The following is a 16,112-nucleotide window of genomic DNA, read 5'->3' on the forward strand; positions in this document are numbered from 1 at the left end:
AGTAAATATGGTTTCATAAAAATCTTGTTTTTTCCAAGGGCAATTTACAAAACCTGAAGTCCCCAATCAAATTTTCAACATTTTCAAAAATTATTAGACGTGTTTGTAAATTTTTGAAAATGCTTAATGAAAATTCAGGCCCTTGGCATTATGTCGCTCAAACTGTTTTGAAATAAATGGAGAATTAGTCAAATAGCTGGTGCTGCTTACACTGAAAATTTAGGGATTTGTTTGACCTTCTTCACGGATTCCTTTATTTTTGCCTGGCTTGGACATTGTTGTTTGATACCTGGAATGAATCAGAACAGGTCAGTTAAGTAACAAGTGAATCTTGCGTGCAGGGTATTTCTGCCTTTGTCCCGAGTTTATCCACAAGTCAAGCACATTTATTTCTCAAAAGCAAAATACAGCAAATGCTGGAAATCTGAAATGTTTGACCTGAAACGTTAACTGTTTCTTTCTCCACAGATGCTGCCTGACTTACTGAGTGTTCCCAACATTTATTTCTTAGTGACTTATGCACATAGCCTTTCATTAGTCACAAAAACATTCTGATAAAATCCTCAAAAGAAATTCACTACTGAGAATTGACGCAACTCAGCTGTAAAGGCTTGTGGCACAAGAAGTGTTCTTTTGAATTATGCAAGCAATTACTCATTTGTCCTCATCTGTTTCTTTTTTGGATTTGCCTCCAATTCTTTTACTCCTGTTTTGAAGAAAACTGAACAGTAATCCACGCAATGGTAGTGTAAATGATCCAGGAAGTTTGTTTAAAAAAAATTGTCTTATGATTGATTTTAAAATTACTAGTCGATCCCTATAGTATTACACATGCTAAGTGGGAGAAAATGATCTCTCTCTTATCTGTCTGCCTTTGTCTGTCGCTCTCTTTCATCTTTCTGCTTCTTTCTCCCGAATCTATTTTTGCTTCTCTGTCCACTTTTGGTACTTTCTGTCTTTTTCTTTCCTGTTGGGTAGGAGATGGTGTGTGGTGTGGCGGGGAAAGGTGCTGCCAAGCACTGTAGGTTGCATTTTCTGGTGGGATGTGCCAGGAAAGCGTGAACTGCTGCCGTCAGCAGCCCCCTTCCCAACCTGCCGACTCCTCCTCACCCCATTGCTCACATTATATCTCCTAAACCTTCACCACCTGAATACCCCCTCCCCTTCCTATCGCTCTCTTCACTCCCATTGCTACCCCTGCCTCTTCCCATTTGAACTACCCACTCAACCCTGGTATATTCCTTTCCCTCTCATTCCGCTGTCATTCACCTCACCTTTAACCTTCCTTCCACTCATCCTACTCCCCTGCCTCCAGGGCAAGTGCAAGAGGCCAGCAGTTGCTTCACCCTCAACCTGTTGTTTTTTTTTCCCCTCCTTGCCTATCAGTCTCTCTCAGAGGCATTGTCGGTTTCAAAATTTAACAAATCAAATTAGGAGGAGGAAAGAAAAGCTATCCGCTTCTTTCTATCTCTGGCTTTATGGGCAGGATTTTAACTGAATTGGGGGTGGGGGGGCATTGCAAATTGGAACATTTTCAGACCCGCCTCCGACCCGGTTTTCACCGGGGCAGGACGAGAGTCGGGCGAACATCCCGCTCCGAGGAGGCAGGTTAGTCACTAAAACATTTCGAGGAGGCTGTGGGCCTCCATTTTTTTTCAGGTTTTGCGATTGCAACCCCTGGGGGCTGGGATTCCCGCACCTTCTCCTTCACGCCACATGAGGGGAGGTAAAAAGGCCCGAAACAGCAGTTAAGTGCTTTTCTGGCACAGCTTGTGGGCCCGGAGGAGCAGGAGTGCTTTCCCCAGGTCCAACGAGCCTACCTTTTTAAAATTTGTTCATGGGATGTGGGCGTCGCTGGCAAGGCCAACATTTATTGCCCATCCCTAATTGCCCGGCTCCAGTGCTGAAGACTTGTGCTCCAAAACTAGCTGCGCCTCTAGCCAAGTTGTTCCAGTACAGCTACAACACTGGCATCTACCCGACAATGTGAAAAATTGCCCAGGTATGTCCTGTCCACAAAAAGCAGGACAAATCCAATCCGGCCAATTACCGCCCCATCAGCCTACTCAATCATCAGCAAAGTGATGGAAGGTGCCGTCGACAGTGCTATCAAGCGGCACTTACTTACCAATAACCTGCTCACCGATGCTCAGTTTGGGTTCCGCCAGGACCTCTTGGCTCCAGACCTCGTTACAGCCTTGGTCCAAACATGGACAAAAAAGCTAAATTCCAGAGGTGAGTTGAGAGTGACTGCCCTTGACATCAAGGCAGCATTTGACCAAGTGTGGCACCAAGGAGTCCTAGTAAAATTGAAGTCAATGGGAATCAGGGGGAAAACTCTCCAGTGGCTGGAGTCATACCTAACACAAAGGAAGATGGCAGTGGTTGTTGGAGGCCAGTCATCTCAACCCCAGGACATTGCCGCAGGAGTTCTTCAGGGCAGTGTCCTAAGCCAAACCATCTTCAGCTGCTTCATCAATGACCTTCCCTCCATCATAAGGTCAGAAATGGGGATGTTCACTGATGATTGCACAATGTTCAGTTCTATTCGTAACCCCTCAGATAATGAAGCAGTCCGTGCCCGCATGCAGCAAGACCTGGACAACATCCAGGCTTGGGCTGATAAGTGGCAAGTAACATTCACGCCAGACAAGCAAATGCCAGGCAATGACCATCTCCAACAAGAGAGAGCCTAACCTCCTCCCCTTGACATTCAACTGCATTACCGTTGCCGAATCCCCCACCATCAACGTCCTGGGGGTCACCATTGACCAGAAACTTAACTGGACCAGCCATATAAATACTGTGGCTACAAGAGCAGGTCAGAGGCTGGGTATTCTGCGGCGAGTGACTCACCTCCTGACTCCCCAAAGCCTTTCCACCATCTACAAGGCACAAGTCAGGAGTGTGATGGAATACTCTCCACTTGCCTGGATAAGTGCAGCTCCAACAACACTCAAGAAGCTTAACACCATCCAGGACAAAGCAGCCCGCTTGATTGGCAACCCATCCACCACCCTAAACGTTCACTCCCCTCACCACTGGCGCACCGTGGCTGCAGTGTGTACCATCCACAGGATGCACTGCAGCAACTCGCCAAGGCTTCTTCGACAGCACCTCCCAAACCCGCAACCTCTACCACCTAGAAGGCCAAGGGCAGCAGGTACATGGGAACAACACCACCTGCACGTTCCCCTCCAAGTCACACACCATCCTGACTTGGAAATATATCACCGTTCCTTCATCGTTGCTGGGTCAAAATCCTGGTACTCCCTATCTAACAGCACTGTGGGAGAACCTTCACCACATGGACTGCAGCGGTTCAAGAAGGCGACTCACGACCACCTTCTCAAGGGCAATTAGGGATGGGCAATAAATGCTGGCCTTGCCAGCAACGCCCACATCCATGAATGAATTTTTAAAAAAATGTCACCTTTGGTTCTTTTGCCAATCACCGTAAATCTATGTCCTCTGGTTTTTGACCCTTCCGCCAATGGAGGAACAGTTTCTCTCCATCTACTCTGACTTGACCCTTTATGATTTTGAATACCTCTATCAAATCTCCTCTCAACCTTCTCTTCCAAGGAGAACAACCCCAGCTTCTCCAGTCTATCCACATAACCAAAGTGCCTTATCCCTGGAATCATTCTAGTAAATCTATTCTGCACCCTCTCTAAGGCCTTCAGATCTTTCCTAAAGTGCAATGCCCAGAACTGGACATGATACTCCAGTTGTGGCCGAACCAGTGTTTTATAAAGGTTCATCGTGACTTCCATACTTTTGTACTGTTTGCCTCTATTTATAAAGCTCAGGATCCTGAATGCTTTTTTAACCACTTTCTCAACCTGCCCTGCCACCTTTAACGATTTGTCCACATACAACACCAGATCTCTCAGTTCCTGTACCCCTTTTAGAGTTGTGCCCTCTCGTTTATATTGCCTCTCCTCGTTCTTCCTACCGAAATGTATCACTATGCATTTTTCTGCGTTAAATTTCATCTGCCACGTGTCTGCCCGTGCCACCAGCCTGTCTATATCCTCTTGAAGTCTATCACTATATTCCCCACTGATTACTACCCTTCCAAGTCTTGTGTCATTTGCAAATTTTGAAATTGTCCCCTGTACACTCAAGTCCAAGTCATTAATATGTATCAAGAAAAGCAGTGTCCCAGCAGCGACCCCTGGGGAACACCACTGTACACCTCCCTCTGGTCCGAAAAACAACCGTTCACCACTACTCCCTGTTTCCTGTCCCTTAGCCAATTCTGTATCCATGTTGCTACTTCCCCCTTTATTCCATGGGCCGCAATCTTGATGATAAGCCGACCGTGCGCCTTTTGAAAGTCCATATACACCACATCAACTGCATTGCCCTCACCTATCCTCTCTGTTACCTCATCAAAATACTCTTATCAGGTTAGTTAAACACGATTTGCCTGTAACAAATCCGTGCTGTCTTTCCCTAATCAATCCACACTCGTCCAAGTGACTGTTAATAATGTCCTGGATTATCGTTTCTAAAAGTTTCCCCACCACTGAGGTTAAACTGACTGGCCTATAGTTGCTGGGTTTATCCTTACACCCTTTTTTGAACAAGGGTGTAACATTGGCTATTCTCCAGCCCTCTGGCACCACCCCCATATCTACGGATGTTTGGAAGATTATGGCCAGTACCTCGGCAATTTTCTCCCTTACTTCCCTCAGCAACCTAGGAGGCAGCCCATCCAGACCCGGGTGACTTATCTACTTTAAGTACAGCTAGCCTTTCAAGTACCTCTTCTTTATCAATTTTTAGCCCATCCAGTATCTCAACTATATCTTCCTTTACTGAGACTCTGGCAGCATCGTCTTCCTTGGTAATCTTTAACAACCACCTAATCCTTGACAGAGGAGTCTTGGTTTATTGTCTCATCTGAAGGATGACAATACAGCACCCCCTCAATACTGCAGACAGTGTATTTGCTACACTGCAGTCCTGTTATGGTACAAAGAGTTGTTGTACAGTTGCCCTTTATACATTGGATAGTGTAACAATGGAACAGTCATGTAACAACTACAAACCAAGCCCAGTCCTCCTCACTAACATCTGGGGACTTGTGCCAAAATTGGGAGAACTGTCCCACAGACTAGTCAAGCAACAGCCTGACATAGCCATACTCACAGAATCATACCTTTCAGCCAATGTGCCCGACTCTTCCATCACCATCCCTCAGTATGTCCTGTCCCACTGGCAGAACAGACCGACCAGAGGTGGATATACAGTCAGAAGGGAGTGGCCCTGGGAGTCCTCAACATTGACTCCGGACACCGTGACATCTCATGGCATCAGGTCAAACATGGGCAAGGAAACCTCTTGCTGATTACCACCTACTGTCCTCCCTCAGCTGATGAATCAGCCCTCCTCCATGTTAAGGTAGCAAGGGCACAGAGTGTACTCTGAGTGGGGGACTTCAATGTCCATCACCAAGAGTGGCTCGGTAGCACCACTACTGACCAAGCTGGCCAAGTCCTGAAGGACATAACTGCCAGACTGGGCCTGCGACAGGTGGTGAGCGAACCAACACGAGGGAAAAACCTACTTGACCTCGTCCTCACCAATCTACCTGTCGCAGATGCATCTGTCCATGACAGTATTGGTAGGAGTGACCACCGCACAGTCCTCGTGCAGACAAAGTCCTGTCTGTCTTAGCACTGAGGACACCATCCAATGTATTGTGTGGCATTCCCACCGTGCTAAATGGGATAGATTCAGAACAGATCTAGCAGCTCATAACTGGGCATCCATGAGGCACTGTGGGCTATCAGCAGCAGCAGAATTGTATTCCAGCACAATCTGTAACCTCATGGCCTGGCATAGTCCTCACTCTACCATTACCAACAAGCCAGGGGATCAACCCTGGTTCAATGAGAAGTGTAGAAGAGCATGCCAGGAGCAGCACCAAGAGTACCGAAAAATAAGGTGCCAACCTAGTGATGCTACAACTCGACTACATGCATGCTAAACAGCGGAAGGAACATGCTATAGACAGAGCTTAGCGATTCCACAAACAACGGATCAGATCAAAGCTCTGCAGTCCTGCCACATCCAATCGTGAGTGGTGGTGGACAATTAAACAACTAATGGGAGGAGGAGGCTCTGTAAACATCCCCATCCTCAATGATGGCGGACTCCAGCACGTGAGTGCAAAAGACAAGGCTGAAGCGTTTGCAACCATCTTCAGCCAGAAGTGCCAAGTGGATGATCCATCTCGGCCTCCTCCCGATATCCCCACCATCACAGAAGCCAGTCTTCGGCCAGTTCGATTTACTCCACGTGATAGCAATAAACGGCTGAGTGCACTGGATACAGCAAAGGCTGTGGACCCCGACAACATCCCAGCTGTAGTGCTGAAAACTTGTGCTCCAGAACTAGCCGCGCCTCGAGCCAAGCTGTTCCAGTAAAGCTACGACATTGGCATCTACCCGACAATGTGGAAAATTGCCCAGGTATGTCCTGTCCACATAAAGCAGGACAAATCCAGTCCGACTAATTACCGCCCCATCAGTCTACTCTCAATCATCAGCAAAGTGATGGAAGGTGTCGTCGACAGTGCTATCAAACGGCACTTACTCATCAATAACCTGCTCACCGATGCTCAGTTTGGGTTCCGCCAGGACCACTTGGCTCCAGACCTCATTACAGCCTTGGTCCAAACATGGACAAAAGAGTTGAATTCCAGAGGTGAGGTGAGAGTGACTGTCCTTGACATCAAGGCAGCATTTGACCGAGTGTGGCACCAAGGAGTCCTAGTAAAATTGAAGTCAATGGGAATCAGGGGGAAAACTCTCCAGTGGCTGGAGTCATACCTAGCACAAAGGAAGATGGTAGTGGTTGTTGGAGGCCATTCCAGCACATTGCTGCCGGAGTTCCTCAGGGCAGTGTCCTAGGCCCAACCATCTTCAGCTGCTTCATCAATGACCTTCCCTCCATCATAAGGTCAGAAATGGGGATGTTCACTGATGATTGCACAATGTTCAGTTCCATTCGTAACCCCTCAGATAATGAAGCAGTCCGTGCCCGCATGCAGCAAGACCTGGACAACATCCAGGCTTGGGCTGATAAGTGGCAAGTAACATTCGCGCCAGACAATTGCCAGGCAATGACCATCTCCAACAAGAGAGAGTCCAACCTCTTCCCCTTGACATTCAGTGGCATTACCATCGCCGAATCCCCCACCATCAAAATCCTGGGGGTCACCATTTACCAGAAACTTAACTGGACCAGCCATATAAATACTGTGGCTACAAGAGCAGGTCAGAGGCTGGGTGTTCTGTGGCGAGTGACTCACCTCCTGACTCCCCAAAGCCTTTCCACTATCTACAAGGCATAAGTCAGGAGTGTGATGGAATACTCTCCACTTGCCTGGATGAGTGCAGCTCCAACAACACTCAAGAAGCTTGACACCATCCAGGACAAAGCAGCCCGCTTGATTGGCACCCCATCCACCACCCTAAACATTCACTCCGTTCACCACTGGCGCACAGTGGCTGCAGTGTGTACCATCCACAGGATGCACTGCAGCAACTCACCAAGGCTTCTTCGACAGCACCTCCCAAACGCACGACCTCTACCACCTAGAAGGACAATGGCAGCAGGCACATGGGAACAACACCACCAGCACGTTCCCCATCACCATCCCAGCTTGGAAATATATCGCCGTTCCTTCATCGTCGCTGGGTCAAAATCCTGGAACTCCCTTCCTAACAGCACTGTGGGTGAACCTTCACCACACGGACTGCAGCGGTTGAAGAAGGCGGCTCACCACCACCTTCTCAAGGGCAATTAGGGATGGGCAATAAATGCTGGCCTCGCCAGCGATGCCCACAACCCATGAACGAATATTTTTAAAAATGGAATCTCGAAGCAACAGTTTCATGACTGGAATGATTCTTGAAAGCGCTGAATGACTTGGGCTAATTACATTAGCAGCAGATTTCCAATAGCCCAATGCATACTCCAGCAATTCTGGTTTGACGTGATTAACTCTTCTTAGCTTCTGCATTTTGTAAACAATTTTACAACACCAAGTTATAGTCCAGCAATTTTATTTTAAATTCACAAGCTTTCGGAGGCTTTCTCCTTCGTCACCTGACGAAGGAGAAAGCCTCCGAAAGCTTGTGATTTTCAAATAAAACAGTTGGACTATAACCTGGTATTGTAAGATTCCTTACATTTATCAACCCCAGTCCATCACCAGCATCTCCACATCATGGATAATTAAAGTGGACTTTCTACATTGATAAAGAATGTAGAACTACAGCAGCTATTGAGTTCCTGACATAAATAGTAAAAGTCTGGTTTAAAGGTAATTGGGAGTATTTTTGTATGTTTTTTTTAAAAAAGGTACTGACAAAAATCTGATTTAATATTCTTTAAAAAACATAAATTATGTGCCTTCGGGATACATGCCAAGTTAGATCTCCCTTCCTGCTGGGCCACTTTGTGACAGCACCGTCAGGGAGCTGCATCATGCATCACTTGCACAGTTCCACTGGTACTGCATGACGAAACAAACTGCAATGGTCTGCCGTGGTCACAAAATGTCTGTTTCATACGGGATGCTGATCAACATTGGAAGACTTCCCCACTTTATAGAGTGTTTCGTTCACTCTATAAAAAAATACTTGCCCTGCACTTTTGTTTCCCTTTAAGCACCAGTAACTCCCTGCAGTCACCATTCTGTAAAAGGCTGAGAGCCAGTCACATGTCTCCAGTATGAGAGATAGTGGTCTCTTTGTCTGTGAGACTTTGAACTGCACTGAATCCAGGAACAGCCTACTAAAGAGGGAAACCATGTTATACTTCTGGGCCGATAATAGGGTTTTTAGAATGCAGAAGTTGCTGACGGTGACTAGTAGGGACAAACTTTTTTGAGGATTCCTACCCTTCGATCAGCTTAATTTGAATTTGCTTTGGACAGTCAAATGCTGGTAAAGAATTTGAAAAGAAATTGAGTGCTCAGATTAAAACTCCTGCTTATTAGGAGTTGATGTGAGTGATACTTTGGAACTCTGTGCTTGGAATGTAATAGATGTTTATCCAGAATTGATTATTGACCTTTCTCGCAATTTTCTTCAGTCTCATCCTTGCTGGGAGGTGGGTGCCGGTAGTCCTCCAGGATACACCCAAGTGGTCCATACTTACTTGAACCTTGACAGTAACTGTCCACAGGTTATTCAGTTGTAGGGATGTAAGAGCCAAGGCTAAACTCTGTTTCACCATAAATCCATAAATATATACTTCCACCAGCGACTCCTATATAGATATCAGGAATGAGAACCTTGATTGATTTTCCTTCTATAATCCAGGGGCATTGAGGTCAAATATAGTGGCATTACTGCTGCCTGGGCTGAGAACTGCTAACTCAGCCAAGACTAGAGATCAAACCTTGGACCTTCCTGCTCTGCATTGCTAAGCTACTTACAAGGTAAACTCAGTGAATCAACAGGGAGCTAACAGTTTTATTCGTACTGCTTGCACAATGTGCAGGTGGTCCTCTATGAACTTATAATTAACGAAATATGATAAAGGTTTACCTAATATTTGGGTTGGAATCAAGTGTGACTAATTTCGTATAATAATTTTATATGCAAGACAAATTGGGGGCTGATTGTCCAACTACTTAGATTTTATGTAAATTCAAATTATCCTTATGTATTTCACTGTGAATTTTAATTTCTAGCTAGACTTGTATTCATCTACACCTCAACTCTTTTGACTGTTGCTGCTGAGGCCAGTACGTTTTTTTTTAGCTGTACATGTTGATAGAAACTAGATTAAGTTCCAGTTTTGAGAGTAGTGTAATAGATTTAAGCTACAATTATGAAACATCGTACAGTAGACTTCTTTTGAGGGATTTTGTCTATGTAACCGATCCTCCATATGCCTAATGTTCTTGTGCTCAGTGTTCAAGTGCAGTAATAATGTCATTAAAATGAGATTAAGGGGTTTTTAGATAACACAGATGTCTCATTGAAAAGCCATGTGTGGTTGATTACTGCGTTTCTAAGTGTGACAGGATGCCATGAAATGTAAGAATTAGTCATAACCCAAATGATTATGGTCTTTAATAGGCTCTGGATTTCAGTGATGATGAAAAGGAAAAAGAAGCAAAGCAAAAGAAGAAGAAGAAGCAACAAAATCATGGAGATAAAAATGTTCGATCTGGTGAGTCATTGCAGGCAGTTTTAACCAGTGACTTTATTTACTCCCTAAAATCCTAACTTTGATCCCATGCAATTCAGTGGTCATGTTAAAAGTATCACCTGCTATAAAATAAACACCCTTGTCAATAGATATGTTGTTTACAGCTATTTAATTTTTTATGTGCGGAAACCAATGTTGTCCTACTATAGTATAATCAGTTCTTTTGTCACAGTAATAAAATCATTATGTCCTGCAGCTAAGCAATTTCCAAGAGCATTTTGTAGTCCATTGGAAATACCAGGCATCTGCATTTTTTTCTTCCCCAGCTAAGAACTTGAAAATGTGAAGTCAATTTGAAGTCCTGCAAAGCAGAATAAGGAGCAAAGGGAAATAATTTGTATTTAATATATGAAGCACTCCTCCAGAAATGTCAGATTAATTTCAGCATGCATCTGCAGTTTTAAAGTATATGGTTTCCACTGATTCGTTAGTTACCATTTTGGCAAGATCGTTAATAGCGTAATCTCATGAGAATATGACAAGTTGCTAGATGCTTCTGACTGGAATACATGTTTAACTGCAGTTGTCAATACAACAGGACTTTTAAAAATAGGAATAATATGGCCACAATTGTATGGACCATCTTGTATTCACCTAAGAGAAAGTTAAAAATGTTAAAATATGTATAATAGAACCTCAGAAGCACACAGCTACTTTTTAATGTCGCATAGGTTAAAATGCTGACAGTCAGTGTATGTACTGGACACAGCAGAGGCTTTGGTACATGATAACATCCTGGCTGTAGTGCTGAAGACCTGTGCACCAGAGCTAACTGCTCCCCTAGCAAAACATTTCTAGTACATCTGTGACATTGGTATCTACCCAGGAAAATGTCTTTGGTCTAACTATCTTCAGCTGCTTCATTGATGACCTTCCCTCCATCATAAGATCAGAATTGGGGCTGTTCACTGACGATTCCACAGTGTTCATTTCCATTCACAATTCTGATAATGAAGTAGCTCATGCCAGCCTACAGCAGGATGTGGATAACATCCAAGCTTCAGCTGATGAATGGCAGGTAACATTCTTTCCACATAAGTGCCAGGTAATGACCATCTCAATTAAGAGAAAGCACAGCCATCTCCCCTTTATGTTCAATGACACCGGCATCAACATCTTAGGGGCCACCAATGACCAGGACCTGAACTGGATCAGCGATATAAACAATTTGGCTACAAGAGCAGGGTAGAAGCTGGAAACTCTGACAAGTGGCTCATTTTCCAACCCCTCAAAATCTGCCCACCTTCTACGAGGCTTAATTCAGGAATGTGATCAATTCTCACCACTCGCCTGCATGGGTGCAGGTCCAACAACACTCAAGAAACTTAACACGATTCTTGACAGAGGAGTTTGCAGAATTGACCTGTGTACCACTGGACTTAGATCCACCCCTTCCATCACTAGCGCACTGTGGCTGCATTATGTGCGATCTATAGGATGCACTGCAGAAACTCACCAAAGTTACTTCAACAGCATTTCCCTCCTCTGTGATCTCTACCACCAATATATTCAAGAGAAGAAATAAGAACATAAGAAATAGGAGCAAGAGTAGGCCATACAGCTTCTTGAGCCTGCTCCGCCATTCATTAAGATCATGGCTGATCTTCGACCTCAACTGTACTTTCTCGCCCTATCCCCATATCCCTTGATTCCCTTAGAGTCCAAAAATCCATCAATGTCATTCTTGAATATACTTAATGACTCAGCATCCACAGCCCTTTGGGGTGGAAAATTCCAAAGATTCATAACCCTCTGAGTGGAGAAATTCCTCCTTATCTCAGTCCTAAATGTTGGACCCCTTATCCTGAGATTATGCCCCCTTAGTTGTAGACTCTCCAGCTAGGGAAAGCAGCCTCTCAACATCTACCTTGTCAAGCCCTCTTAGAATTTTATATGTTTCAATGAGATCGCTTCTCATTCTTCTAAACTCCAGAGAGTATAGGCCCACTCTACTCAGTCTCTCCTCATAGGACAACCCTTTCATCCCAGGAATCAATCTGGTGAACCTTCGTTGCACTGCCTCCAAGGCAAGTATATCCTTCCTTAGATAACGAGACCAAAACTGTACACCGTACTCCAGGTGAGGTCTCACCAAAGCCCTGTACAATTGTAATAAGACTTCCTTACTCTTATACTCCAACCCCCTTGCAATAAAGGCCAACATGCCATTTGCCTTCCTAATTGCTTGCTGTACCTGCATGCTAACTTTTTGTGTTTCTTGCACAAGGACTCCCAAATCCCTTTGAACACCAACATTTAGTGGTTTCTCATCATTTAAAAAAATATTCTATTTTTCTGTTCTTCCTACCAAAGTGAATACCCTTACATTTTCCCACGTTATATTCCATCTACCATCTTCTTGCCCACTCACTTAACCTGTCTATATCCCTTTGCAGACTCTTTGTGTCCTCCTCACAGCTTACTTTCCCACCTAGCTTTCTATAAGAACGTAAGAACATAAGAAATAGGAGCAGGAGTAGGCCAATCGGCCCTTCGAGCCTGCTCCGCCATTCAATAAGATCATGGCTGATCTGATCCTAACCTCAAATCTAAATTCATGTCCAATTTCCTGCCCGCTCCCCGTAACCCCTAATTCCCTTTACTTCTAGGAAACTGTCTATTTCTGCTTTGAATTTATTCAATGATGTAGCTTCCACAGCTTCCTGGGGCAGCAAATTCCACAGACCTACCACCCTCTGAGTGAAGAAGTTTCCCCTCATCTCAGTTTTGAAAGAGCAGCCCTTTATTCTAAGATTATGCCCCCTAGTTCTAGTCTCACCCATCCTTGGGAACATCCTCATCGCATCCACCCGATCAAGCTCCTTCACAATCTTATATGTTTCAATAAGATCGCCTCTCATTCTTCTGAACTCCAGTGAGTAGAGTCCCAATCTACTCAACCTCTCCTCATATGTCCGCCCCCTCATCCCCGGGATTAACCGAGTGAACCTTCTTTGTACTGCCTCGAGAGCAAGTATGTCTTTTCTTAAGTATGGAGACCAAAACTGTATGCAGTATTCCAGGTGCGGTCTCACCAATACCTTATATAACTGCAGCAATACCTCCCTGTTTTTATATTCTATCCCCCTAGCAATAAACGCTAACGTTCCGTTGGCCTTCTTGATCACCTGCTACACCTGCATACCAAGTTTTTGATTTTCTTGCACTAGGACCCACAGATCCCTTTGTACTGCAGTACTTTCCAGTCTCTTGCCATCAAGAAAATAACTTGCTCTCTGATTTTTTCCTGCCAAAGTGCATAACCTCACATTTTCCAATATTGTATTGCATCTGCCAAATCTCCGCCCACTCACCCAGCCTGTCTATATCCCCTTGTAGGTTTTTAATGTCCTCCTCACTCTCTGCTTTCCCTCCCATCTTTGTATCATCTGCAAACTTTGATATGTTACACTCGGTCCCCTCCTCCAAATCGTTAATATAGATTGTAAAGAGTTGGGGACCCAGCACCGACCCCTGCGGAACACCACTGGCTACTGGTTGCCAGTCCGAGAATGAACCATTTATCCCAACTCTCTGCTTCCTGTTAGATAACCAATCCTCCACCCATGCCAGAATATTACCCCCAATCCAGTGATTCTTTATCTTAAGTAATAATCTTTTATGTGGCACCTTGTTGAATGCCTTCTGGAAGTCTAACTACACTACGTCCACTGGTTCCCCTTTATCCACCCTGTACGTTATGTCCTCAAAGAACTCAAGCAAATTTGTCAGACATGACTTACCCAAACTTGGCATCATCAGCAGCAAACTTGGATACGTTACACGCGGTCCCTTCATCTAAGTCATTAATTTAGATTGTAAATAGCTGAGGCCCAAGCACTGATCCTTGCGGCACCCCACTAGTTACAGACTGCCAACCTGAAAATGACCCGTTTATTCCTACTCTTTGTTTTCTTTCCGTTAACCAATCCTCTATCCATGCTAATATATTACCCCCAACCCCATGAGCTCTTATCTTGTGTAACATCGTATCGAATGCCTTTTGAAAATCCAAATATACTATATCCACGGTTCCCCCTTTATCTACTCTACTAGTTACATCCTCAAAAAACTCTAATAAATTTGTCAAACACAGTTTTCCTTTCATAAAACCATGTTGACTCAGCCTAATCATATTATGATTTCCTAAGTGCCCCGTTACCTCATCCTTAATAATAGATTCCAGCATTTTGCCGATACTAATGTCAGGCTAACTGGCCTGTAATTCCCTGTTTTCTCTCACCCTCCTTTCTCGAATAGCGGTATTACATTTGCTACCTTCCAATCCACGGGGACCATTCTAGATTCTAGGGAATTTTGGAAGATCACAACCAATGCATCCACTATCTCAGAAGCCGCCTCTTCCTAGGCTGTAGGCCATCTGGTTCAGGGGATTTGTTGGCTTTTAGTTCCATTAATTTCTCCAATACTTTTTCTTTACTAATATTAACTGCTTTAAGTTCCTCACTCTGATTAGACCTTTGGTTCCCTACTATTTCTGGTATGTTTTTTGTGCCTTCTACTGTGAAGACATAAAAAATATTTGTTTAACGTCTCTGCCATTTCCTTATTCCTCATTATAATTTCTCCTGTCTCAGCCTCTAAAGGACCCACATTTACTTTCTACTCTCTTCCTTTTTACATACTTGTAGAAGCTCTTACAATCTGTTTTGATATTTCTTGCTCGTTTACTCTCATTCTATTTTCTCGCTCTTTATCAATTTTTTGGTCATCCTTCGCTGGTTTCTAAAACTCTCCCAATCCTCAGGCTTACTACTCTTTTTGACAACATTACAATCTTCTTCTTTTAATCTAATACTATCCTTAACTTCTTTAGTTAGCCACTGATGGATCACTTTTCCTTTGGGGTTTTTATTCCTCAATGGAATGTATATTTGTTAAGAATTACGAAATATTTCTTTAAATGTTCGCCATTGCTTATCTACCGTCATACCTTTTAATCTAATTTCCCAATCAACCTTAGCCAACTGGCCCCTCGGCCCCTCATACCTTTGTAATTGGCTTTGTTTAAGTTTAAGATTCTAGTTTCAGACTTAAGGACTCTCAAACTCGATGTGAAATTCTATCATATTATGATCACTCGGCCCCAGAGGATCCCTTACTATGAGATTACGAATTAACCCTGTCTCATTACACAAGACAAGATCTAAAATAGCCTGTTCCTTGGGTGGTTCCACGACGTATTGTTCTAGGAAATTGTCTCAAATGCATTCCATGAACTCGTCCTCCAAATTATTTTTGCCAATTTGATTTGTCCAGTCCATATGAAGGTTAAAGTTTCCCATGATTATTGCATTACCTTTGTTACAAGCTCCTCTTATTTCTTGATTAATACTCCGTCCATCAGTATGACTACTGTTAGGGAGCCTATGGACTACTCTCACCAGTGTTTTCTGCCCATTGTTATTTCTTATCTCCACCCATACTGATTCTATTTCCTGATCTTCCAAGCCAAGATGTTGTGGGATCACCTCTTATTTCCTGTCCATGTAACAACACCACCCTGGCTTGAACATATATGACTAGTCCGTGATCATCACTAGGTCAGTATCCTGGAATTCCTTACCTAACACCATGATGAGAGTACCTTCACCACAAGGACTGCAGTGGTTTAGGAATAAAGCCCATCAGAACCTTCTCAGGGTAACTAGGGATGGGTAATAAATGCATCCTTGCCAGAATCTTCCACATGCTGAGAATATTTTTTTTTATATAGTGAGTTTGTAAGTGTTGTATAAGAAAAATTAGCTTTTTTACATTGGAATTAGAGGGTGTTCGTGCCAACCAATCAGATTCTTTTAATCCCATCATCCAATCAAGCAATCAGTCAGACATCTTCCATGTTA

The 16,112-nt window shown here is 44.0% G+C and overlaps 1 protein-coding gene across 1 annotated transcript in view; it reads left to right on the forward strand.

The window, feature by feature from the left end:
* The window catches only part of naf1 (nuclear assembly factor 1 homolog (S. cerevisiae)), a 244,372-nt gene that overhangs the window by 206,817 nt on the left and 21,443 nt on the right, over positions 1 to 16,112 (forward strand). Inside the window, exon 8 of the mRNA XM_067968758.1 lies at positions 10,113 to 10,206. Within this exon, the coding sequence (XP_067824859.1) occupies positions 10,113 to 10,206 (94 nt within the window). The remainder of the gene's footprint in view (positions 1 to 10,112; positions 10,207 to 16,112) is intronic.

Source organism: Heptranchias perlo, chromosome 1, assembly GCF_035084215.1.
Source record: "Heptranchias perlo isolate sHepPer1 chromosome 1, sHepPer1.hap1, whole genome shotgun sequence".
In the NCBI taxonomy this organism is placed as follows: domain Eukaryota; kingdom Metazoa; phylum Chordata; class Chondrichthyes; order Hexanchiformes; family Hexanchidae; genus Heptranchias; species Heptranchias perlo.